This window comes from Prionailurus bengalensis, chromosome B1, assembly GCF_016509475.1.
Source record: "Prionailurus bengalensis isolate Pbe53 chromosome B1, Fcat_Pben_1.1_paternal_pri, whole genome shotgun sequence".
Classification (NCBI taxonomy): Eukaryota; Metazoa; Chordata; class Mammalia; order Carnivora; family Felidae; genus Prionailurus; species Prionailurus bengalensis.
This window is the reverse complement of record NC_057344.1, coordinates 21,433,049-21,457,884: the sequence shown is the minus strand read 5'-3', so window position 1 is coordinate 21,457,884 and position 24,836 is coordinate 21,433,049. Positions and strand designations below refer to the sequence as shown.

The window sequence follows — 24,836 nt, the reverse complement described above, 5'->3', positions numbered from 1 at the left end:
AAAAAAATTGTAAAAGTTCAAAAAAATTAAATCCTAAATAATTTGGCAAATTGGCTACTTTGCAAATTAGCTTTTAATCAATTAATTTTTGATACTTTATATTATTTCCATTGGAGATGAGGGGAGAGGGCTGGATAGAGTATATATTTAGGGTTCATCTGTACGTGGTTATTAATGCAGTATGTATGGATGAGATTGCCTAAGAGGCAGTGTAGTAGGAGAATACAGAGGACCAAGGACTAATTCTTGAGGAATTCCTAGACTTTAAATGGTGAAGGTACAAAGGCTTGGAAGATGAGTCTCAAAAGGACACCTAGGAGTATCCAGAGACATGGGAAGAAAGTCAGGAGTATGGAGGCATAAAGGCCCAGAAACACGAACAGAATGGTCAAATGAGACGTCAAGTTAGATGAGGGCAGAAAAATGTCCACCAGATTTAGTAATTTGAAGGTGATTGATGATTTTTAAAATGATGTTTCAGTGTAATGATTAGGGCAAAGACCAGATAGCAAGGGTAGAAGATAAAGAGATGAAGACAGGCAGTATAAAGGACTCTTTCAAGATGTTTGGCTGTGAAGTAGAAAGGAAAGGAAAGATCATAATTGAAGTAGAGACTTTTATCCTGCAATATTTTGCCAGGAGACGCTGAGGATAGCACTACAGGAGAGGAACAAACATCTGAGATGATGAGAGTCAGCGGTAGTCCACTTTGGGAATATGTAAGGTAGTAGCCAGAGAGAAGGCTATAAATTAAGTAGGACTCTTTTTGAGGAATTTGAAGGCTGTGGTAGGGATTAGAACTCTCTGTGTTCCTTTAGCCACTCTTTCTTCCCTCCCTTCTGGAAATATTTATTGAGAACTTACCATATGCCAGATACCATATTTTGCCTTGGAATTGGTTGATACTTTTGTCCTCTTAAAATATTTCAAGCTTCATAAATGTAGAGACTGTACATAGAAAAGACCCTTATACAAAAATATATATGTGTTCTGTACTTTTTTGTTTAATTGATGTCATACAATGTGGATTTTTTTAAGTTAGCATATATTTGATAAAACTATTAATGTATTTTTTAAATATCAAATGGCATTTTTGCATCAAATTCTATAATTTTTGTCAAACACATATTTTTTTAAGTTTATTTATTTTGAGAGAGAGAGACAGAGAGATTGAGAGCACAAGTTGAGGAGGAACAGAGAGAGAGGGGGAGACACAGAATCTGAAACAGGCTCCAGGCTCTGAGCTGTCAGCACAGAGCCCAACACGGAGCTCGAACCCACCAACTACAAGATCATGACCTGAGCCAAAGTCAGACACTTAACCAACTGAGCCACCCAGGTGCCCTCAAACTGGAACTTTTAAAATATAGTTAAGAACAATCACTAAAGATCAAGATATTTGTAAAAACTTTTTTTAAAGTGTAGGGTTGTAAAAAGAAATATTTGCCTCAGAAGAGAAAATAGGTTTCACAGACTGAATATTATTAAATCATATATATACGATTTATATATATATGTATATATACATATATATACATATATATATAGGCTTACTGAGATGAGACAGACTTGTATTTAAATGTTTATTTATTTATTAGACAGACTTGTATTAAAATTTTTTTAAATGTTTATTTTTGAGAGAGAGAGTGTGAGTGGGCGAGGGGTAGAGAGAGGGGGAGACACAGAATCCGAAGCAGGCTCCAGGCTCTGAGCTGTCAGCACAGAGCCTGAAGTGGGGCTCCAACTCAAGAACCAGAGATCATGACCTGAGCTGAAGTCAGATGCTTAACCGACTGAGCCACCCAGGCACCCCTGGACAGACTTGTATTTAAACCTTAGCATTCAGTTTCTACCTTTGAAAACTTTGTTATTCAATCTTTAGTCTCATCATTTATAAAAATAAAAATAATAGCAACTTCACAAGGTTTTTGAGGATTGAGTGATATTGGTTGTGTTCAGTATAGTACCAGACACAGTAAGCACTTAATAAATGTTGGTAGGTGTTATTGTCATTGTCACCATCATTGTCATTGTTTGAATCTATAATCATAATTAAAAACAAATCTTTGATACAATTTTATGGTGACACCAACACGAATAAAAGGGGTATGCTGTGTGAACATTTGCTTAATAGTTATAGTTTAAATAAATGTTAATTGAGATATACATTTGATTGCTGATCATAGCTTTGTGTTTGAAATCTAGAAAATTTCTTATTTTACCTACCTAAATAGAACCTAAAAGGTAAATTTCCCTTCTGGAACTAAAGTAGGTAATTGATTACTTTCACATAGTATTATTTTAATTTTAGTTTTAGAAAATATATTGTTAAAAAATTTCAAATATACATAAAAGTATTAAAAATATAATGAACATCAACCTATAGCTGAAGAAATAACATACATCTATTAGAGTTGAAGTCGCTCTTCACCCAAGTTATATTTATATATGTAGTAACTTAATACGAAATAAGGAATTCCGAAAATCAGAAAATCCTTTGAAGAACAATCTTAATGGCTCTTTAGTCTTTATAAAAAAAAAAAGCTAATAATACTGAACACGGTAACACATCCGGCAGAATGAATATGTCTTTTGTGAATAATGTACCCTGGAAATCTCATAAACCCTACAGAGCTCGAGTGTGTCACTTCCTCTTCTGATAAATAGCTTCTGAACATTGCATAAGAGCGTGTGCATGTACTTTTGTACCATTTATTTTTCTTCTGTTCTCATTGCCATATTTCAATAGCAACAGAATAATAAATATTATTTACAATGTTCTGTTCATTATGGAAAGGAAGATATCTTTATGAAATAGGTGTATTACAGTTAAGGTTAAATGCTGAATTCTTCTTTGTAAATTTGTGATTTTAATCTTTTGGTTACATGTTTGTATAAACTATCTTAGGTAAAGAAAGGATGTTGTTGCTACATAGAGAAGAAATCTATCTCCATAAAAATCAGCTTGCTAAATTTTAGAATATATTTCTATCCTTCCAAGAGAAAGGTACATGGCAAAAACTGCCTATCTCATAATCTTCACTTTGATATACTGTTTATAATAATTGTGGTTAATTATAAAGAAATAGCCACATTGCCATGTAGAATAATTATTGGTTGTCATTATTGTAATGTAGCTGAAATAATTAATATTTACCAGTTCCTAATGCAGCTGTGTTATAGGACTTAATCACATAGAAACCTGGAGATAATTCTTAGGCAGGCATTCACAGTTTTCAAATCTGAGTAAAGGAAATAATAATGTTGACTGTCCATTTATTCCAATATTATAAGACTTATAGTGTTTTATATCTTCAAGGGTGTGAGGAGGAATCAGTAGGTAGTAGTACCTACTTTATTTCCTACTTTAGTAGGAATCAGTAGTGATTCTAGGTATTTTATTCGACTATAACACTCTTGTTCCAGAAATGAATCTTAAATATAGGGAAAAAATGGAAAACAGGATGAGGGTCTCCCTCTCACATTACCTGCTCTCTCCTTCCTCTCTTTTTCTCATTGCCCCCGTTCTTCCACTCCACCCTAGAGAGACCAGGCATTTGAATCATACCCAGAGATACTAGCACAGCAGAGATCATGGGTAGTGAAATTATAAATTCTCTGTGTTAATATTTTTATTCTAGTATGAATATTTTTTTTAATTTTTTTTTCAACGTTTTATTTTATTTATTTTTGGGACAGAGAGAGACAGAGCATGAACAGGGGAGGGGCAGAGAGAGAGGGAGACACAGAATCGGAAACAGGCTCCAGGCTCTGAGCCATCAGCCCAGAGCCCGACGCGGGGCTCGAACTCACAGACCGCAAGATCGTGACCTGGCTGAAGTCAGACGCTTAACCGACTGTGCCACCCAGGCGCCCCAGTTCTAGTATGAATATTTAACAAATATCAGTATTTGTGTTGTAAGCCTAAAAGATTTTTTAACATGGATTAAGTTAACTTTATAAATCCAGAAACCCCCAAAGTAAGATAATGATTATGGAAAATGTTTACTACCCCACTGACATTATTTATTATACCTAGTTTATAGTACATGAAACAAATATGTAACATAAATAAACCATATCTTGGATCTACATCTTGAAGTTAAAAAAACATTGCCTGTTAGATATAAAGTCTGGTGTTATGAGTTATGGCTGTAGATTGGTTACTGAATTTGGATATACATTGCATGAAATATTTATTATCTAATTCTTTTATATTTATTACAGTTGCTAAGACGTGGAAGTCACTTACCAAACAGGTAGGTTTAAAGCTCTTGGTGTCATATACATGCACACTATGTATATGCATACCCACTTTGGAAAATTGTTTGGCGTTATCTTCTAACACTAAAGATACACATACACTATACCTAGCAGTTCTACAACAGCATACATATGTGTACTAGTAATGTTAAGCTTGAATATACTCTTATGTTCTAGTAATTTTACACTAATGTGTGTACATAGAGAAGCTTATGCTTTCAGGAGAGATTCACAGGAATACTATTAGATTATTGATAATTGACCAGAAAGACTACAATATATCAATAGTAGAAGTGATGAATAGGCTTTTACATATTCATACAGCAGTTGCTATACCAAGTGAAAACAAATGAATTATACCAGTGCTTAAACTCGATGAATCTTGGAAATGTAATGACAAAGTAAGCAATTGACAAATATATAAATTACAAAACTAGGGGGGAAAATCATAGTGTTTAAGAATGCAGTCATTGGTGGGAAAACCAAGGAATGATAAATTTAAGACATTATTTACCTCTGGGAAAGATGGAGGGGAATATCATAAGTAAGAGCTACAAAGAGGCTTATAAAGTACTGGTAGTTTTCTGTTTCTTAACAGTTTCTACTTTATTTTTAAAAAAATTTTTTTAATATTTATTTACTCTTGAGACAGAGACAGAGCGTGAACAGGGGAGGGGCAGAGAGAGAGGGAGACACAGAATCTGAAACAGGCTCCAGGCTCTGAGCTGTCAGCACAGAGCCTGATGCAGGGCTCAAAGCCACGAACTGTGAGATCATGACCTGAGCCAAAAGTCGGACGCTTAACCGACTGAGCCACCCAGGTGCCCCAACAGTTTCTACTTTAAATTTTAATATATTCTTTTTGTACTTTTAAATGTATGATAAACTTCACTATTAAAAAAATCAGTATTAGTATAGCATTCTAGGGAACTTCTTTAAACAGTTAAAGAGAACCCTCCCAAAGCCTTTGGCAAATGCAGTGTTTACATGTGAACTTTAGACATTCTCTTTAAAATTATGTATGATATAGGGGTGCCTGAGTGGCTCAGTCGGTTAAGCATCCGACTTCGGCTCAGGTCATGATCTCATGGTCCATGAGTTCAAGCCCTGCGTCAGGCTCTGGGCCGAAAGCTCAGAGCCTGAAGCCTGCTTCAGATTCTTTGTCCTTCACTCTCTCTCTCTGCCTCTAATCCACTTGTGCTCTCCTTCTCTCTCAAAATTAAATTAACATTATAGTAATAATAATATAAATAAAATTAGATATGATATAAATATGTCTCCTATCACAACTGCTAACTCCCTGTTTTACTACAGATCGAAGCTAATGCTGTCTATTAATTTGCTAGGGCTGCTGTAGCAAATACCAAAGTTTGGGTGGCTTAAATGACAGAAATTTATTTTCTCATGTTTCTGAAAGCTGGAAGTTCAAGATCAAGGTGTTGGCAGCATGGGTTTCTTCTGAGGCCTCTCTCCTTGGCCTGTAGGTGGCCATCTTCTCCCTCTGTTATCCTCACAAGTTGTTGTTCTGTGCATGTCTGTGTCCTGATGTCTTTTTATAAGGACACCAGTCATATTGGATTAGGACCCACCATAATGACCTCACTTAACAATCTTAATTACCTTTTTAAAGGCCCTTTCTCAATACAGTCACATTTTGGTATACTGAGAATTATGACTTCAAATGTAAATTGGAGGTGGACATAATCCAGGCTATCACATGTAGTATGACAAGAAGAAAGAAAGAGGTTCTAAGGATTAGCACAGTAGGAAGCCATATGATATAGATAAAAATGTAAAAATACATAGATTTTCAAATGTATTCAAATTTAGTAAAAGTTTAGCAAGGTTGCTGCTGAGTATAAGATCAATTAACCAAAGTTAATAAAATGTTTCTGCACCAGCGATAGCAATTAGAAGCTGCACTGTCAAATAAGATACTTTTCACAATAGCAACAAAAACTATTACTTTGTGTACCTAACAGAAGATGTGCAAGACATTGTTATATTTTTTAAAAGATATGAATAAACCGAGAAATAGATCATGTTCATGGATGATTCATTTGGAAGAGTAAGGATCCAGAATTTTCAGAACAATTCTGAAAAGGAAGGAGGGGAAAACATCAGGATGAGAATAATTGGGCCTGTGTCATATTAAGATTAATAATAGAGTTATAATTAAAATAGTATTGTATTATTTCAAGAGTTTTTTAATTAGATGAAAATAATAGAATATAGAGTTCATAAACAGACCCATGCATATATGGAAAGATCTGTAAATCACTAGAGAATGAATTGACCTTAGATACTGAAACAATAGTCTTTCCAACATGGAGGCAAACAAATTAAATACTAAACTGATCACCATATACAAAAGCAAATTTCAGATGGATTAAGTTCTTATTTTTGACAAACAAAAATTCTGAAATATTAGAAGTAAAATAAGGGATACAAGAGGATTCTTTAGATAAGACACAAAGCAAAGCTCAAAGGATATTTGGGCAAATTTTATTAAATTAAATATGAAAAGCTTTGGCATACCAAAAGAGCATCAACAATGCTAAAAGATGTATGATAGATGGGAGAATATGCTTACAGTGTATTAACAGAAAACATTGAGTGTCTTGTACTCATCTAGAACTCCTGTAAATCAATAGAAGAAAGATAGCCAGCTCAATAAGAAAAAAATGAGTAAACATAGAATGGCCAATAATATATGTAAAGGAGCTCAGCCTCACTACTAATCAGGGATATGCAAATTAAGCCAATAATATGTTGCTATTTCACACCCGTCAGATTATCAGCTGCCAGAAATCTCACAATACCAGTAATTAGCACCGACAAGAAGAAGAAAGAACCAAGGTAGAATGCAAATTTGTATATTCACTTTTGAGAGAAATTTGTCAATATCTAATAAAGTTGAAAATATATAATCAAAAGCTCTACTTCTAGAGATGTATACTAGAGAAATAGTTACACCAGCAGTCCTGTACATGTTTTCTGTTTTCTTCTTTCTGCAGCATCAGTTGTAACAGCCAAAACACACAAAAAAAACAATATAAATGTTAGTTAGTTGAGAAATGAATAAAAGAATGGTCACCGAGGCATATCAAGGACAAATTCAATGTATAATACACAACTATGGTGAATAAATACATTAGAGCTATAGGTATCAACGTGAGCCAAGATCAAGAGTTGGACGCTTTACTGACTGAACCACACAGGCGCCCCTGCAATATAATTCTGATGCTACCCATCCAAAGTTAGTTTCAGACTCCATAGATTCAAGGACACAGTCCCCAACAAGACTGCTCTCATTTCAGATGCCACATGCAAGTTCAGGTGTCCCGAGGCCACCCACACTTCTGACCAACTGGCTACAAATTCAAGAGGTTCCTGTAATTCTCCTCAAGTTCAGTAATTTTCTAGACTGACACAAAACTGACAAACATTCCGTATTTATTAACAGTTTATTCTAAGTGCCACAAGTCAGGACTAGCCATAGGAAGAGACTCCTCGGACAGGTATAGGAGGATCCGAAACACATGCCTTCCGTGCCCTCTCCCCACCTCGCACATCGGTGTGTTCACCAACCTGAAATCTCCACTGTGCTTGGGCGTTGAGTTTTTATTGAGGATTTCATTATCTAGGTATAATTGGTTCATTGGCCAAGTGATTGAGCTCCATCTCTAGTCCCTTTTCCTACCCCACCCCAGAAGTCAGGAGAGCTCAAAGCTCCAACTCTCTGATCCCACTGTGATTCCTTCTGACAGTCAGCAGCCCACCCTGGGTGTGACTCAAGGATTCAGAGTCTCCTAGGAGCCAGGGGCAAAGGCCAAGCAAAGCATTTATTACACAGCACCACTACCTATAAGAGACCAAGATAGGCACTGAATGGGGAGGGAGATTCACATTCCGAGTGGAAATACAGATTTTAATACATTTTAAAACTTCTTAAAGTCAACAGGAGACAAAGATCAGTGTGTTAATTGGATAATCTAGACCAGAAGAATATGAATTATTACTAAAGTAAACTGCTTGGTCAGTAAGGATCTGGCCCATCATTTAGAAGTTGTGTGACCTCGGGTGAATTTCTTATTCTTTTTAAGTCTCAGTAAAATATGCAGAATGAGGTTTGTTTTTTAAAATTAAATGAGAGATTGTATTAGCCCATTGTTAGGCACATGGAGGGCACTCAGAAAAAGGTAGCTATGATTTTTTTGATTGTAAACTCAAGTGGAGTTTAAACTAGAAGAGATGGAATTGAATACATGGAAATAGTTAAAATGGAGGAGTGAATATTTGTTTAATAGATACGGTATACATTAAAGTGTATATAATATATGCAAAGTGTTATTTTTCATCTCTTGCTCTAACAAAAATATTCATGAGTTTACTGTTGTTTAAGCAGTAAATATCTGGCTTCTCATTGTTGTTCATACCTGAATTCTTACCTCGGTGCTGTTGCTGCCCTAATCAGACACTACTGATCGTCTGCTGGCATCTGTTACTTGCAATGCAGAGATAACACTACAACGGAAATGAAAGCAGGGTTCACAGATGGACTTCAGGGAAAACCCCTAAAAATAACTCTCCCAGGGATTCTTTATTTGCCTGCTAACTCAGCTTTGTAATGAAAAAAAAAAGTTTATAATGTCACAGAATATTTTTAGATACAACCGCATCAGGAAGGATTTGTCTAAAGTGTTTCTCAAAGTGTAATGTGTAAAAAAAAAAAAAAAATCACCTGGAGTTCTTACTAACAATACAGATTCTGTTTCAGTAGGTCTGGGAACTGAGACCTTCTTTTCTTACAAGCTCCCAGGTTATGCCTGGGGTATTGGGGAACCATCGTTGTGTAGCAAGAATCAGGTCTGGAATATAGAAGTGGTTTCTAGTGTTCTTCAGTGTGTTACTTAGCAAACTACCTTTTTTATTTCAAATTATTTCAATTTATCTTACCAAATCCCTTAATAATTTTTCTTCACAATTAACCAAAATATAATTTTCATTTAATTATTTTTAACTAAGTATTAACAATAAATTCAGAATTCCTTTGGTGTCTGAGCAATGATTCAAATGTTTAAATTTTCAAACTAGTTCCCCAACCTGCTGTGATAGTTTGATTTTTAAAAAGGCAGACTAAGCAATTGCAGTCTGTGTTTTTTACTGAATATTTAAATTAAAATTAGAAAAAAAAATTGAAAGTGGCCACCATAACTCAGTACCCTTGAACTCCTGCTTCATCTGATGTCACCATTCTTTGAGTCACTACTAAAATATTACTCATTCTTTCCCAGTATGACCCTCTGTCCATTTACTTCTTCCAGCTCCTTAAATCCAAGACGGCTACAGAGAAGAGATAGTATGTGAAGCCAGGTCACCATCTCTGACCTTGATAAGGAAATCCACCTTAATTATGGCTTTCATGAAACTCAGTGTTTTATCTTAAATTGATTTTTTTTATATATATTCTTCCAGTTGCTAAACTTGTCTTAAATTTTTGATAGCTCTAATTGAATTTAACTTAGCTTCTTTATTATTTATTTTATGGTTAGACTGTGGGCAAATACTAAGTTTTGTGGTTGAATGAACCACAGATATAGAATAGAATAAATACAGCCATGTCTCAGGTCCTTTAAGTGAAGAATTTTTATGCATAGGCATTTAAATACTTTTTATTTATTTTATAAGTAAGTGGTTTACCATTAATATTATGATACCTTATGTCATAGGAATTAAATCAAATGCTCTCAGAAACACCACCAGTTTGGAAAGGATCCTCAAAGCTTTTTCGCAATCTTAAAGAAAGAGGTAAATTAACTTTAATACTTATGCATTTTTAAATGGACACTATATTATTTATACTATTTATATATTTTTTCCTCATACTTAAAGTAATTTTATTCATGTGTGTGTGTGTGTGTGTGTGTGTGTGCGCATAGAGAAAAAACTGAAAAGAAAAATAGTAAAATATTAATACTGATTGTTTCTGGGTAGTGGGATTAAAGGTGGTTCTTACTTATATATATATTATTCATGTCTTTCAAATTTTTTACAACAAAATGAACCTTCATAGTACAAAAAATTATTTTTTAACTATATTGAGAAGTGTAGGTTAGGGGCGCCTGGGTGGCTCAGTCGGTTAAGCATCCAACTTCGGCTCAGGTCATGATCTCCCAGTCCGTGACTTCGAGCCCCGCGTCAGGGTCTGTGCTGACAGCTCAGAGCCTGGAGCCTGCTTCAGATTCTGTGTCTCCTTCTCTCTCTGACCCTCCCCCGTTCATGCTGTCTCTCCCTGTCTCAAAAATAAATAAACGTTAAAAAAAAATTTTTTTTAAAAGAGAAATGTAGGTTATATTTACTTACAAAAGCATTTCTTAAAAATACTGATCTCCAACTATTTTTCTTCCTTCCATTTTACTTCCAGGCAACTATAGATATTTAAAAATGTAATCAGTATGAAAAACTTATTGGAAGTCTTTTGTCCACCCAGTTTGAACATGTTTCTTTTAAAAACAACACTCACTGCAAAATCCACCTGTTTCATCATACTATCTTAGCTATATCTATTTGTCTAAGTCATGGATTCATACACTTCCTTGCAATCAAATTATACTGATTTTATTGCTGTTTTCTTTGACACTGTACTTTTTGTTCATATTTGTAGAAAACACTAATTAACAAAATCTCTTTAATCTTACAAAGTAATTTTTCTTAAAAATACACTTTTTAACATGCTCAAGTATAAGAGTATATAAAATAAAAATGTTAAAGAAATTATATGAACAATTATTGGTTTGAAAATAATTATAGTATACTCTAGCATGAAGACCTATATTTTAAAGGAATAGTTATAGTCTATATATTTTATCTGAGTAGAATTAGAAATTCAAATTGGTTTCACCTAGTTGACATGGAATCTGAAAGGAGTAGACACTTTACCTTTTATTGTAGGATTTTTCATAACTAGGGTTTTAAAATTAGGGCCATGGTATCTTTAAAGCTCTTAGAAATTCTTTTTCCTAGAAGTTGTCTTAAAGGTCATTCAAATCTTAGGGTGGGAAGATAGAATCAGGAAAATTCAAAGCTCAGAAAGAGAAGTTAGCAAATTTAAAAATATTTACTTGATACTTCTAGTGGGAAAATACAAATTGGATCAAGTATAATCTAAGAAAAATAAATACATGGAAGACGGAAATTCTTTGTAGTTAAGGAGAGTGTTAAATCTGGAAGCCCTAGGTTTAGGCCTGTCCTAATCTTCTTTATGTTGTATGCATATTAGCATGTTTTTCGGGGGACATGAGCTATTCAGTGCTATCCCACAGAATTATCTGTATAGTGATGGAAATGTTGTATTTCTGTCTTGTCTCCCATAGTATACTGCCCTTAGCCCCATGTGGCTTTTAAGGATCTGAAAATGTGGCTACTGTAACTGAGGAAGTAAATGTTTTATTGTGTTTAATTTTAATTGTTTTAAGTTTAGGTAGCCACATCTGGCCAGTGGCTACCCTGTAGGACAGTGCAGAGCTGTGTCACAGTGATTGGATTATTGAAGCAATCCTTATACCCGAAAAGTTTTAGAACCTTTAGGTTAGGCGAAGTAGAATGTTACAGGCAGCCTTGCTTTTTTTATAAATAGGTTTAAGTGGCAAAGGAATTTTAAAGCTAAATCTTTAGAGCTATTAAAGATTAGTTTACAAGTGGATTATATCTGCTTAAAATATTTCCCAGCAAGAAAATGCAGTTTTACAAAAAGTTAATTGAAATGCAACATTTATGAAAGCATTATCCAGACTTAGTCATAACAGCCAACTGTAGTGCATCATAATAGAGGAACTAAATAGTATAATGTTTTTAAGGAACTTCCCTTAGAAGTTTTTTTGTTGAATTTTCAAAAGAAATCTAGTTGGCATCTTTCTTACCCTCTTTTTTAAAGATCACAGCATTACTATATGCTTAGCATATGTATTTATTTTATTTTACTTTTTGATCTTGGGTGGCCTTAAAATAAATTGAAGGGCCAGTTTAATAGTTTTCCATTTTTGTAATTGGAAAGCATTAGCATTAAGAAGTTACAGTTCATGTTTAGTAGTATTTTCTCTTTTCCTTGATCATTTTTATTAAATTATATCATGAGCTTCACTTTGTTCTCCATGCCTGTGGATTACACCACCTCAGAAACCATTTGGTCCTACAGACGGGTACCTACCATGATAATTGTGATCAGTGCTCTCACTGTTAAGAAGTAATCATTCCCTGAGGGAAACCTTGAGTTAATTATCAAATAAAAGATGTGTAGTAGTTATTAGACTTCTTTATCCCAACCAGCATCTCTGTATTCCACCAGGTCAGTCAGAACGACAGTCAGTGAGATGGGATTGTGAAGACATAGAGCTTCCTTTCCCATCCCATTTTCCTTTCTGTTCCTCTTCCTTTCTTCCTTTCTCCCTTTCTCTCTTTTTCTCTTTCTTCTTTTTTCTTTTCTTTCTCTCTCTCTCTCTTTGTTTCTTTTTTTTTTTTTATGAGGGATCCCTATGGAATCTAGGTATTGTATCTTTATATACGCTGGCCATTCCAGAATCTTTCTCCCATAACATTCATGGCAGTCAACCAGAACTATCTGTCTATAGGTCACAATATTGTAGTATAAACAAAAGAAGGGAATGCTTTCACAGGGCTTCTAGCTAGTTCCCTTCAAGTCTTCTGACAAACTGCCTGACAGTGACTCCTGTCCTCTTTGTTCTGTAACAAAGAGGGGAGCCTCAAAGAGCATCAGGGAAAATGGAGTTTCAGGGTTCACGATCTGATTATTTAAGGATTTTTGTATACCCTTTTACCAAACTTTAGGACTATCTGATATCTGGAGAAGTGTTAATTGACTTATTCCTGACTGTGATTTTCTCAGGATCCTCTTGGAAATTCAGTGAAGCGTGAATTCTAGTTTGGGGTGCTATGCCCAAAAATAAGAATTTGAGTAACAGAATATATATCTTTATTTACTCTGAACACCTTTTGAACTTTGTAATTCTGGGATTATAGAGAACTCGGGATGCAGTATTCAGAAAGTGTAAGCCATTTAATTAAAACAAAAATTTCTTAAGAGTACATTTAATAGAAGCATTAAGTTTGTCAAGAATAATAAATGATAACTTGAAAGCAGACAAGTTTCATTTTTTAAGCAATACAGAAATTAGATTTGTAAGCAAGAATATCTAAATGTTTTTTCTGAAAGTTTAAGCACTTTACAGTTTAGCTTTTTTATTTTATGCTAGATTCATCCACTGAAAACTAGCAGCAAGTTTACAGCTAGCTATAAGTAAACATTGTAATTTTGCTTTCCTTGTCAAAATACCTAGGAGCATTAATGGGAATTTTACATGGGTTCTACAGAGGCATTGTGAAACAAATTAAAATTTGGGGTTTTTTTGCCATGATTTTAGAATAGTTTAGTCTTGCTTAAAACAATACTTAGCATGTTCTTTAAAGTGGTAAGTTCCTTATCAATATTGCATATTATAATAATATTTTACTTGCTAAATATAAAGTAATATTTTATATATAGCATTACTAATACTATTTTTCTTCTAGGTGTGATTTCTTACACAGAATATCTTTTTCTCTTGTGTATTTTAACAAGTAAGTGTACTCGTAAGTCTATTTTTGGATCCATTTTTCTTTTTTAATCAGAATCTTGGAAAACAAACCTTAGATTCTCCTACTACTGAAAATCAGTTTAGGTTTATCCATGGTTATTTTGCAAAAATCAGCAAATGCTAAGCATAGCACTATCAAGAGGCAAAAACGTGACTATTTTTATGGGTTCTGGAATAGTAATAAAGTGCTCATAAGTTATAAATTTTACATCATATATCAATCCTTGTGGTTTAATCTACATGAAAGCCTAAAGATCAGGTCAGATGGCAATTTGTAAATTTCCTGCCACCCTCACAGAAATCACGTATTTTTTAAGACTAGCATGAAAGAATGAGTCTTTTAACTAGTGAGTGTGTCAGAATACCCATCATCATCCTAGAACAGCTTTGTTACTCTCTTGCTCTCGTATGCAGCAGTTTTTGTGAAATCTACAGAGGGCTTACTCGTGTTTTTAGTTAAATTTCATTGCATTTAATGCAGGATCTTACCTGCTCTAGTTCCCTGTGCTCCAGCCACCTGGCTTTTGTGTTCCTTGAATCCTCACCTCAGGAATTTGTACTCTCTGCTCTTTCTGCTATCAGTGCTTCTCTCCTCAAGATCCTCATGATAACAAACATTATCCAGGTTTCTTTTGAAATGTGAAATGTGAACCTTTCCCGACCATCCTCCCTCTCCTACCGCTCCCTTTTTCTCCCTTTACCGTGCTTTATTTTCTTCATAGCACTTAAAACTATTTGAAAGGATTCGTTTATTGGTTTATGTGTTCTTGTCTTTCTCCCCATACTTGAATGCAAGGTCCATGATGGCAAAGGTTTTCTCTTTTTTGTCCATTTCTGCATCAAGAACAGTGTCTAGCACCTGGTCACCTCTCAAAAAACTAATTGGTGAATGAGTGAAAGAGAGTAAATGAAAGAATATCTCTAGACGGATTTCTGTTTGTGGGGATATGTGGAGATGGATGGGAACAAGAGTATCAGTGAAACTCTGTCATTAGAAACAAGTCATAAAATTCCTTGTACCTCTATGATCAGAAAATTCAGAGCCACTTTGTTACTCTAAATTTACTAACGAATGGTGTTATGTTGGAGTTCTATCGTAGGAAGTTTGGGGGGGAGTACGTGTGTTTCAAAAATTATCCTTTATTCTTTTTTGCATTTTTTTCTTCCGAACTCAAAATTAAAATGTTGGTGCTGAAGCACGAGAAGTGTTGTATGGTGGTTAGTGGTAATACAACTGTCTGAGGTTGTTTCAGACTGGAAAGCCATTACAATTCAAGCCCAGTCAATGATGAATACTCCGTGAAAATCAAAGGAGTGCCAACCAGTATCTCAGAGACTTGTTAAAAAGCTGTATTGTCAGCTAGAACAACTTTGGTTGCAAAACTATTCATTTGAAATACCTAACACAGCGGAATGATAGGCAAGAATATAACAGAACTGGCTAGGGAAGCCACTTACTGAGATGGGACAGGGTGTGGTTAAATGTGTAAGGAAAACACCTGGTGCATGTGCTTACACGGAGGGGTTAGGATCCTGGGACACAGTGAATCTTCCTTTGGAGTTCAGGACCCATTTTAGAAACTTGCAGGAATTTCACTGAAAAATTATGGATGTTTTTTAGATTAGAACGAAGACCAAACGTGAAAACAGAGCTGACACAAAGTGGGCTACGGAATCTGTGTTACCTGTCTGTAATTTTCTCCTCTTTGCTTGTTATTGCTTTAACTTTATTTTCCCTTCCAAGCAGTATGTGTAAGGACTTCCTGTCTGTGTGTTTTCAGGATCATCTGAAAGCTTAAGACTTGGTTATTAGGGATGATGAAATTTTTTATTTCTTTCTCAACTGAATGCTAATGAAAGTAAGTTTACATTCCTAAGCTATAAGCAAGAAATGAGCCTGCATATAAGACTGGCTTCTGTTTCCATTAGAGACAGCTATTACCAGTTAAGAAAGTAGGGTAACGTGCTTCTCTTTTGCTAGCTTCAAGGTTTTACAACAGGTAAATACCAAATGTATCTGTGGGAGGCCTCTCTTCCAAACTTTTTGCACGGCATCTCAAAAGAAAGGGTCAGACGTTTCTAAAAGGCATGTGTACTGAGCTTCTCTTTGAAGGACACGTTCAAGTTTTCTTCTTTATGCTTTAGAAGGGAAAAGATATTGAACCTCCTTATAAGATTCATAACTTTAAAGCAGCTCTTAGTGTGTAAAAGTATGTCTTTCTCAGAAAAGCAATTGTTCCTTGTATTTGGGGGGAATTGAGAATTATTCAAGCCTCTTTTATTTGATATTTCTGTTTTTGAGGCTTCTAGAGGTTTAAACTCAGATATGTAATATCTTGTGCTTGACATTTATTTTCATAGGTCATTTGCACAATAATTTCCCTAAGAATTACAACTGGTCCATTGTGTCATGTTTTAACTTTTTTCTTTCACTCTAAGTAGTTGAACATATGCGATGATTTGATATTTCCCTTTTAAAAAAACTGACAGACTTTGGATAACAAAAAGAAGTATTTATTTTTGCAAGTAAGGTAGTTAAATTTTACTGTCTGTGCTATGCAACAGTTACCACACAAATACTTCTAGAGTGTATTATCAATTTTGTTACTAAGTGTGCTAATACAGGAAGCAGAAATATGTATACATATATAGCTTTTCTTATATTTAACTAATAGTAACATGCTGCTTTTAAATCCTTGGTTAAAGAAAGTATTTTTGTACAGTATATACATAACTGCTTACAACTGTACTTTATAAACATTTTTTCATTTCACAAGTACTTTTCTATTTTTTCTGGCAGAGCCACATGCAGGATTTAGAATAGCTTTCAACATGTTTGACACCGATGGTAATGAGATGGTGGACAAAAAGGAATTTTTGGTGGTATGTATATTATATGCTGCATTTTATCAGTAGTTAAGTATTGAATATTTATATTCTTATGTTTTTGCATTATTTGAAATAATGTGGAAGGAAGAGTGAAAAAAATATGCTTTCACCTTAATTTAATAAAGAAGTATATTCTTATGTACGTTAAATAATTTTCATATTAAAAAATATATAAATTATATTCATTATATAAAGGTGATTATAGTTGTTACACGCTTTCTGAGCATTTGAAATGAGCCTGATATTTCCCAGTGGGTGGGTAACGAGCAGTCTGGGGGTGTTGTCTGTGCTCAGTTAGTCTCAGACCCCATCTTCTCAGTGCCCCCAACCACAGCTTTTTGCCACAGGAACTTCCCTTCCTCCTCATGATCGGATCTGTGGTTTTTCTTTCTGCTTTTCTCTTCCATTTATCACTGCCTTGTGTTCTGGTCTGGTCCCCATTTTCCTATTCCCTTCTCCTGTCTTTGAATGAGGTCTGATGTAAAGTGGGGAGAGGAAGATTGTTCTTAGGTATTCACCTTCAGTCTTTCTCACCCGACCGACACAGGACTGGTGCTGGTGTGGCAACATCACAGCTGCTCACTCATCTTACCACCTCCCACTTCTAGAATCTTCTATTTCTTTTCACCCAGGGATTCTGCATCTATTTCTATGTCAAAAATGTCTGTTTTTCTCCCCTCAAAGTAGAGATCCTTCCAGTAACAAGATATATACCCTTAGGCCCTAGTAAAAAGAAAAGAGAAAGATGGCATATAAATAGCCATTTTGTTTTATATTTTCCTTTGTAACCAGCCATTAAAAATCCCTCAAAAAACCTCTTAAACAGCTTAGTATTTTCCTCAGAGGCTGGAACATGGAAGAGAAACTATGAAATCATTCTTTTCTGTGGTAGGAAAGAGAAGAGATAAAAATCCTTGTCGAAGGCTAATTAGTAGCCATTCAAAAAGAAGCAAGCCACTACTTGCTGGGATCTGTCTCATGGCTTCCTCTAACACCCATGCAGCCCTCGCTCGGACAGTCCCTGAACCAGGCCATTGGACCGGGAACCACAACAGACCCCTCATTCCAGTGTTTTCCAGGATGATGGGGGGGAGGGGGGTAAGAGTTTTCAGGTTCAGTGCAAAGGTAGAGATATGTTCTTACCATCCTAAAGTCAACAGATTTAGTTTAATATGGTTTTGTTATGATAGCATAAAACTCCATTTTAGGACTTTCAGAATAGGCCTAGTACTCTAAATAATTTTTAATAAACTTTCTGTAGAAACTTCCAAGTTCTACCCCATTGATTAAAAGATTAACTTTTGGAACTCAGTCCATTGAAAGTTGTCTGTATAGAGATGTCCTTTGGAAAGCTGTCTGTGGAGACGGGAGGTAAAAACGTTCATGCAGGACCACGGCTTCTGCTCTTTACTCTTGTGAAAGCGACGGTGTGCTCCTTGCCTTTGTGGTGGCTGTACTGCTGCCTCAGGTGTGATGGGTTTTGTTTGTTGTTTTAGTTTGTAGACAGCAAAGAATTCCTGAAAGAAGGAGGTAGAGTTGAGCTAACTTAGTTGTTAGAGTCTAAAATCTAGGATTATCCTGCCTATTTATGAAATGACTATTAATAACCTTTGCTGAAAACTCTTTTCACAAAGAAAAAGTGTGGAGATAAATGTACTTGTTCACAAAATCATTTATATTTTGTACTGTATTTGTGTTATTACCTATGTTGGGAGGTAATACATTTCATCTGACTTTCAACTATTGCCTTACGAAATGAAGAGTTGAGATAGCTGTTCAGGTTACACAGACAAGAATACTGACCTCACCAGAAAGCTGTGATAGAGGTAGGATTAGGCTTCCCTTTGTAAAATAGAATTTTAAAGAGGAAATAACAGCATTAATAATAATAAATGACATCTCTTGAGAAGTTACTCTGTGACAGGCAATGTGCTGAGTAACTATGTGTAATATTTACTCTGCACAACATTCTTACAAGACCTGGCGATTACACCTCAATAAAGCTGGAGAAAAAAAAAATATTCCTGTAAGGGAAGGAGTTACCTCCTTGTTCTGGATGTGGAAAACATTCCGTGAATGATTAGACTAACTACTCAAGGGGTTATAGGCAGAGCCCTCGCTCCCACCAGCATTCGGTTACCTGAAAAGGACTTCCGAGGCCATCTCATTCCACGTGAGCAAACTGGGGCCTCGTGAGGGATGAGTGACCTGTTCACCATCATGAAGTTAGTGACAGAAGATGGGCTGCAAACCACAATCCTGAATTCTGTTCCAGTTTTCTTTATACCCCAGTAGGCTTTTTTATTTGTGGGTCACAGACTCCCTGTCTCTATGTCTTAGAGATAAAGTAAAGCTATAATCTTGTACATTTAACTTAACCATAGGTTGCCAGTAGCCAAGGGTGTGTTTTCTTTTTCTCAGGAAAAAAAAATTGGTACCAGAAAATATATCTGTAGCAGTATGAATGTTCTCGGTAGATGTTTTTAGAATATACCTAGCACAGGGTGGTAAGTGGGGCTCCGGAAACTCACTGGATATTTGATTCTTGATCACTTTCTTTGTCAGCTTCAAGAGATATTCAGGAAAAAAAATGAAAAGAGAGAAACTAAAGGAGATGAAGAAAAGCGTGCAATGCTGGTAAGAATAATTTATGGTAGTTTCAGGTGGGCCTTCTAGCTGAGAGTCGTTTTATTCGTGCTGAGAAACAAGAACTACAGTGGGTAACTTTACAGCTATCCCTTGCAGGAAAGCTTCCTAAAGTTCTTACGTAGGAAAACTGCTTCAGATTTCTATGCATCTGTATCAATATTATCTTAAATATTGATATTAAACATCTGTGTCCATAATCACATGCATTTTTTCATTTTCATCCATATTGTTGTTTTCCATGAGATTTGAAGGGTATATCATATAATAGACGAATACAGATCATTATGCATGAAAAAATTTAAAGGTGAATTGCAAAGATTTAATTCTACATGTGAGTGGCTTTAGTGGCACTGTAACAATATGGATGTTGAAGCAAAACCAAGGAAATGATATATTTTTTTGAGTTCTTAGAAATAAAAGATTCTTCTGGGGTGAGTAATGTTTTCAACTTACTCTGAAGGTAGAGTTAAGCAGCCTTTGCCTCCATTTCCCTACCAGTTTTCTTTCTGTTTGTCCCAAGTATTTCCGCCCGACAGTATCCCAGGCTCACATAATGCAAATAACCAACAGGTGCTGAGATCTTACTCTCAGGGACTGTGCTGGATGCTTGTCGGCCCACCAGTTAAATTAGTTACCTTATTATCTGTAATTATGGCAAGCTAAGATTTGAGTCCATGGTTGGGCAGCTCCAGATCTGTACTTTAACCATTATAGCCTATTTCTTCGTCTGGTCCTTAGATAGCAGAAACACAGTTTTGTTGAGATGTAAGTGAAGATTGTTTCATTTTAAATTAGTGGCCCTGTGCAGCAGCTTAGTTGGTCTACCTAGAGAGCTGCAACATTTTTTATTATTCTCATTGTTATAAGGATATATTTCACGTTTTTTTAAAAAAACATGTATTATCTGTAGCAGATGGTGCCATATTTAATCCCAATAGATTGTGTATTTATATTTACATTAATAAAAGCAGATTATCAGGATTATGGAATACTTATTATTTCATAAGCTATTTGACTGTGATATAATTATCAGTTTTTGTTGAGTCACCCTCAGTATTCTAATTGACAAAGCTTATGGAAGACACTCTTACAAAATCAAAGAGCTGGTTATAATGTTAGTCAGGTATTAAAAGGGGCATTATGAGTTCTCTAATTCAGGTCTCGTGATTTTCAAATTATAATTCATAAATCCCACATGAATTAGCTCTATAATGCCATTTTTTTAGAGTGTTAGCAATAACATGGAGAACTAAATACCTTCGTAAATTTTATTTTCTGTAGATAATATATGGAAAGTGTAAGAAGTTATTTTAATTTGGATAGATTAACTATATTTAACTGCATAAGCAAATTGTTAATAAAATATCATTTAGGAGGCTGAATTATGTTGATTAATCTTTTGCTATACCTCGGGAACAGAATAGATCATATTTCAATGGACAGAAATTTAACTGGCTTTTTTTTTCAGTATAGTTGAAACACAATGTTTACATTAGTTTCAAAAATTTAACAGTTTTGTTTATTTATTTATCTATACTGCTGTCAGAAAGGGCTTGTGAATCTTGCAAGGAAAACACAGTGCTGTTCTAATCATTAACATTTACTAAAATACGTAAGTCAAGTAACAAAGGGAGAGAGAAAAGGGAGCAATGACAGCAGACAAACCACACTGGGAAAAGCTACATTGTCAGCACAAAGCTTGGCTCTGAGCTTTATTGCAGCCCAGGAATAGTGAATTTAATGCTGGTTTAATGAAAATAGTTCATAATAGCGATATAGTAAAACCTTATTAACTTTGATTAATTAGGGAAAGTCTATCCGAATTTGAAACTTAAGTTATATCAACATACCCTAAATTGTATAATTTTATATGCATATAGGTCACTGAAGCTTCCTCTAGGAAATACATGGAGGAGACTTGTTTTAAAGAACAGATAAAAGTGACTTATAAGTAATATACTGTATAGCTTGTTTATATATAAGGAAACACTAAAGCCATTGATCTCCACAGGTACTTCATAGGTATTTACCTTACAGAGTTTAATTAGTGCTCTTGAAATTTATTTGTATAATTTAGCCATCAGAACTATTTCTTAAAGCAATTCAGAAATAGTCTTTAGACAGCCTCTGAACTAAATAAACAGCACTCTAAGACAATACAGCTCTCTATGGTAATCTATTGTTAATAGATGCCACATTTTAAATAATGCAAATCTGAACTGGTAAGATTTTTGAATCTTTAAGCAATTGAAATTTAGCTTATAGTGAAAATAACATTGATTACATTAGAGAGACAGTAGAGCACAGGCTCAGGAGCCAGATTTTCAGAGTTTGAGTATCAGCTCTGCCATTCATTATCTGCCTGACCTTGAACAGGTCCTAGCCTCTGTGTGCCTCAGTTTCTTCATTTGTGCCATGGGGATAATAGGAGTAATGGCCACATGTGATTGTTATGGGGATCAAATGAGCTAAAACATGTCGCCACTTAACAGTATATGAAATATACTAAATCCTCATGAAATAAAACTGTGCTTCGGAAGTCAAGAGGGAAACAACATATCTTGAGACACTCTGTGCTATGTCCATTATAAGTGTTGCTCCCATTTAGTCCTCATTACATTTCTGCAGGTAAGTTTCATACTGTTTTCCAGAGGAGGAAGCCATCTTAGAGAGCTTCATTGACTTGCCTCAGGTCATGGCACTAAAAAGAGCAGAACAAGATTCCACTGCAGGTGTCTCATACCATATCCACTACCATGCTGCCACATCTGGAGTTTTCCCCTAATCCATATGGAATTGCTGAAGCGTCTCAGTAGAACCGTGTACTTCAGAGGAGTGTTTTACTCAAAGCCATAGTTCTGTCAGAAAGTTAAAATGAAGATGGTTGAAATGAGCAGATTCACTTAATATTTAATTGTGTGAAATTTGAAAAACTTTGCTACTCATCTTTAACATTTATCCCACTTGTATTGTGTGTGTGCTCTATTTAGAATGTAGCATAATGATTTGCCCTTCCTAATTGATTATTTTGTCGTCTTTTTCTTTTTTTCTTTTGCTATACTTGGGTTCATTCTGAAATGTGACACTTCATTTGGCCCTTTGTGCTCTATGTCAGCGTCTTCAACTTTATGGATACCATTCTCCTACTAATAGTGTATGTACAATACTTTAAATGTTCTTTATGTAAATATCCCTCACCTGTTGTACTTGATGATGTTATTTCTTTGTACCCAGCTATATCTACTATTGAAAATGTTGAGGAATTTATTGAATATAATAAGGTGCGGCCAAGCCAATTTTTTTTATTTCCTTCCTAGATTTATAAGAAGACTAAAATTTACAAAGCAGGTGTATATCTTTAACTTTAGATTAAAATAAGGGAAAGGTGAGTGAACAACTACCAAAAGCTCTGATAGAATAATCAAAATTTTATATTTTTCAGCAGTATTTGAAGAGTTAAATACAAATTATGGAGCAGATTCTCAGGCTATGCTCCTGCACAACACAGGTATTTTAAGTACTAGATCTCTCCATCTGATAACAGTCTTTCTCAGTTCTGATAAAGAGGAATATTAATAGATAGACTTTTCTTGGTCATCACTATTTCTGTAAAATTTTTCTAAAATCTTGAATGCCTGCCTATGGCCTGTGGTCTGTACAAAAGTCTGGTATGATACTTGACATGTTTAATATATCATGTTATTTCTCAAAGAGGATTACCACTTTCAGACTCTTCTTTTCTTGAAAAAGTTGACAATTCTGCAAAGGATCTTCCATATATGCTTATGCTCAGTTTTCTTCTCCTTTCCTTCCTCCTGGAAACTCAGAGCTTGTTGGTTATCCCAGCTACTAACAATGGAGCATATAGGCCATGGCCCCTTTTGAATGTAAACATGCACAGTTCATTTAGTTTCCCCAAGGATCCTTAAGTCATTTAGAAGGATCCTTCAGTAAACAAAGTCCCCCTGAGAGAAGCCCCTGAGTTCAGGGTTACTGACTCCGTCTCCTGCTGAAAGTGTTAGAGTTACAGTGTGCAAAGCAGGCGTGCGGTCTCCTGTGTCGGAGACTTAGCCAGAATTCCAAACTATAAAAATTAACTCTGTTCTAGCTTTGAACATACACTGGAGGATGATTCAACATAAAATAAATCCACGGTTATCTTGCTTCAGTCACAAGGAATGGACCTAGAATGGGTTGGAGAACAACCCAAGTCCATGGGACTCTTCTGACTACTTGTTTTGACACCTTACAAGTGTTTTAAATTTTTACTACAAAGTTCACTACTTTTTCCATTAAATACAGTTTTCCATTTTCTTGAAAATTTTAATGTTCCTCTGTTAATCATTTCAAAGCTTTGTAAGAATATATAAAATGAAAATCTCACAGGTTATTTTTTTTAAGTTTGTTTATTTATTTTGAAAGAGAGCAAGTGAGAGAGCGGGGAAGGGCCGAGAGAGAGGGGGAGAGAGAGAATCCCAAGCAGGCTCCACACTGTCAGCGCAGAGCCCACTGCGGGGCTAGAACTCATGAACTGTGGGAACATGACGTGAGCCAAAACCAAGAACCAGACACTTAAACAACTGAGCCACCTAGGCGCCTCCATTTTTTTTTGTTTATTTATTTAAAGAGAACAAGTGAGAGAGTGGGGGGGGGGGGTGCAGACAGGTAAAGAGAGAGGAAAGTCTCACAGATTATATGTACTGTGAAACTTAATAAATGTTAATACTTGTGACTTTATTACTTATTTTTCTAATCTCATGTGTCATTGAATGAGCCATTTTTCCAACTGTGGCATTTTATATTTTTCCTTTAAACTCAAATGATTTTCATATAGATGATTTTCAGAGTACTCTTGTCAAAAGGAAATAGATACTAACATAGCTCTAGTTTAAACTACACATACAAATTGCAATCACTCAGACATTAGTTGAATAATATGGAGAAGTAGATTTAAATTGTCTATTTCATTTTTATTATGCTTGTGTATTTAATAAGAAAGCAAATAGGGGCGCCTGGGTGGCGCAGTCGGTTAAGCGTCCGACTTCAGCCGGGTCACGATCTAGCGGTCCGGGAGTTCGAGCCCCGCATCAGGCTCTGGGCTGAGGGCTCAGAGCCTGGAGCCTGTTTCCGATTCTGTGTCTCCCTCTCTCTCTGCCCCTCCCCCGTTCATGCTCTGTCTCTCTCTGTCCCAAAAATAAATAAACGTTGAAAAAAAAACAAATTTAAAAAAAAAATAAGAAAGCAAATATATGATTTTCATCTTATTGTAATATTTTAAAATTTTTTATCATGTATTTTAACTGAAAATATTTTTTCCATCTAATAATATAAAATACATATTTTAAAGTGGTGTAACTTGGTGTCATTTTTATCCAGTCTTAT

General features: G+C 35.2%; 1 protein-coding gene across 5 annotated transcripts in view; it reads left to right on the top strand.

Annotated features, from left to right (window-relative positions):
* MICU3 (mitochondrial calcium uptake family member 3) overlaps positions 1 to 24,836 on the top strand; it is a 111,059-nt gene that overhangs the window by 53,693 nt on the left and 32,530 nt on the right. For 3 of the 5 annotated variants that reach the window (XR_006294197.1, XM_043560172.1, XM_043560204.1), the window contains exons 3-8: positions 4,228 to 4,259; positions 9,996 to 10,074; positions 13,852 to 13,899; positions 16,717 to 16,799; positions 19,371 to 19,442; positions 22,570 to 22,608. Coding sequence is in view for 4 of the 5 variants with exons in the window: in XM_043560172.1 (XP_043416107.1) it covers positions 4,228 to 4,259; positions 9,996 to 10,074; positions 13,852 to 13,899; positions 16,717 to 16,799; positions 19,371 to 19,442; positions 22,570 to 22,608 (353 nt within the window). In the remaining variant the exon portion in view is untranslated. The remainder of the gene's footprint in view (positions 1 to 4,227; positions 4,260 to 9,995; positions 10,075 to 13,851; positions 13,900 to 16,716; positions 16,800 to 19,370; positions 19,443 to 22,569; positions 22,609 to 24,836) is intronic. The other 2 variants (XM_043560194.1, XM_043560183.1) reach the window with 2 other exon arrangements.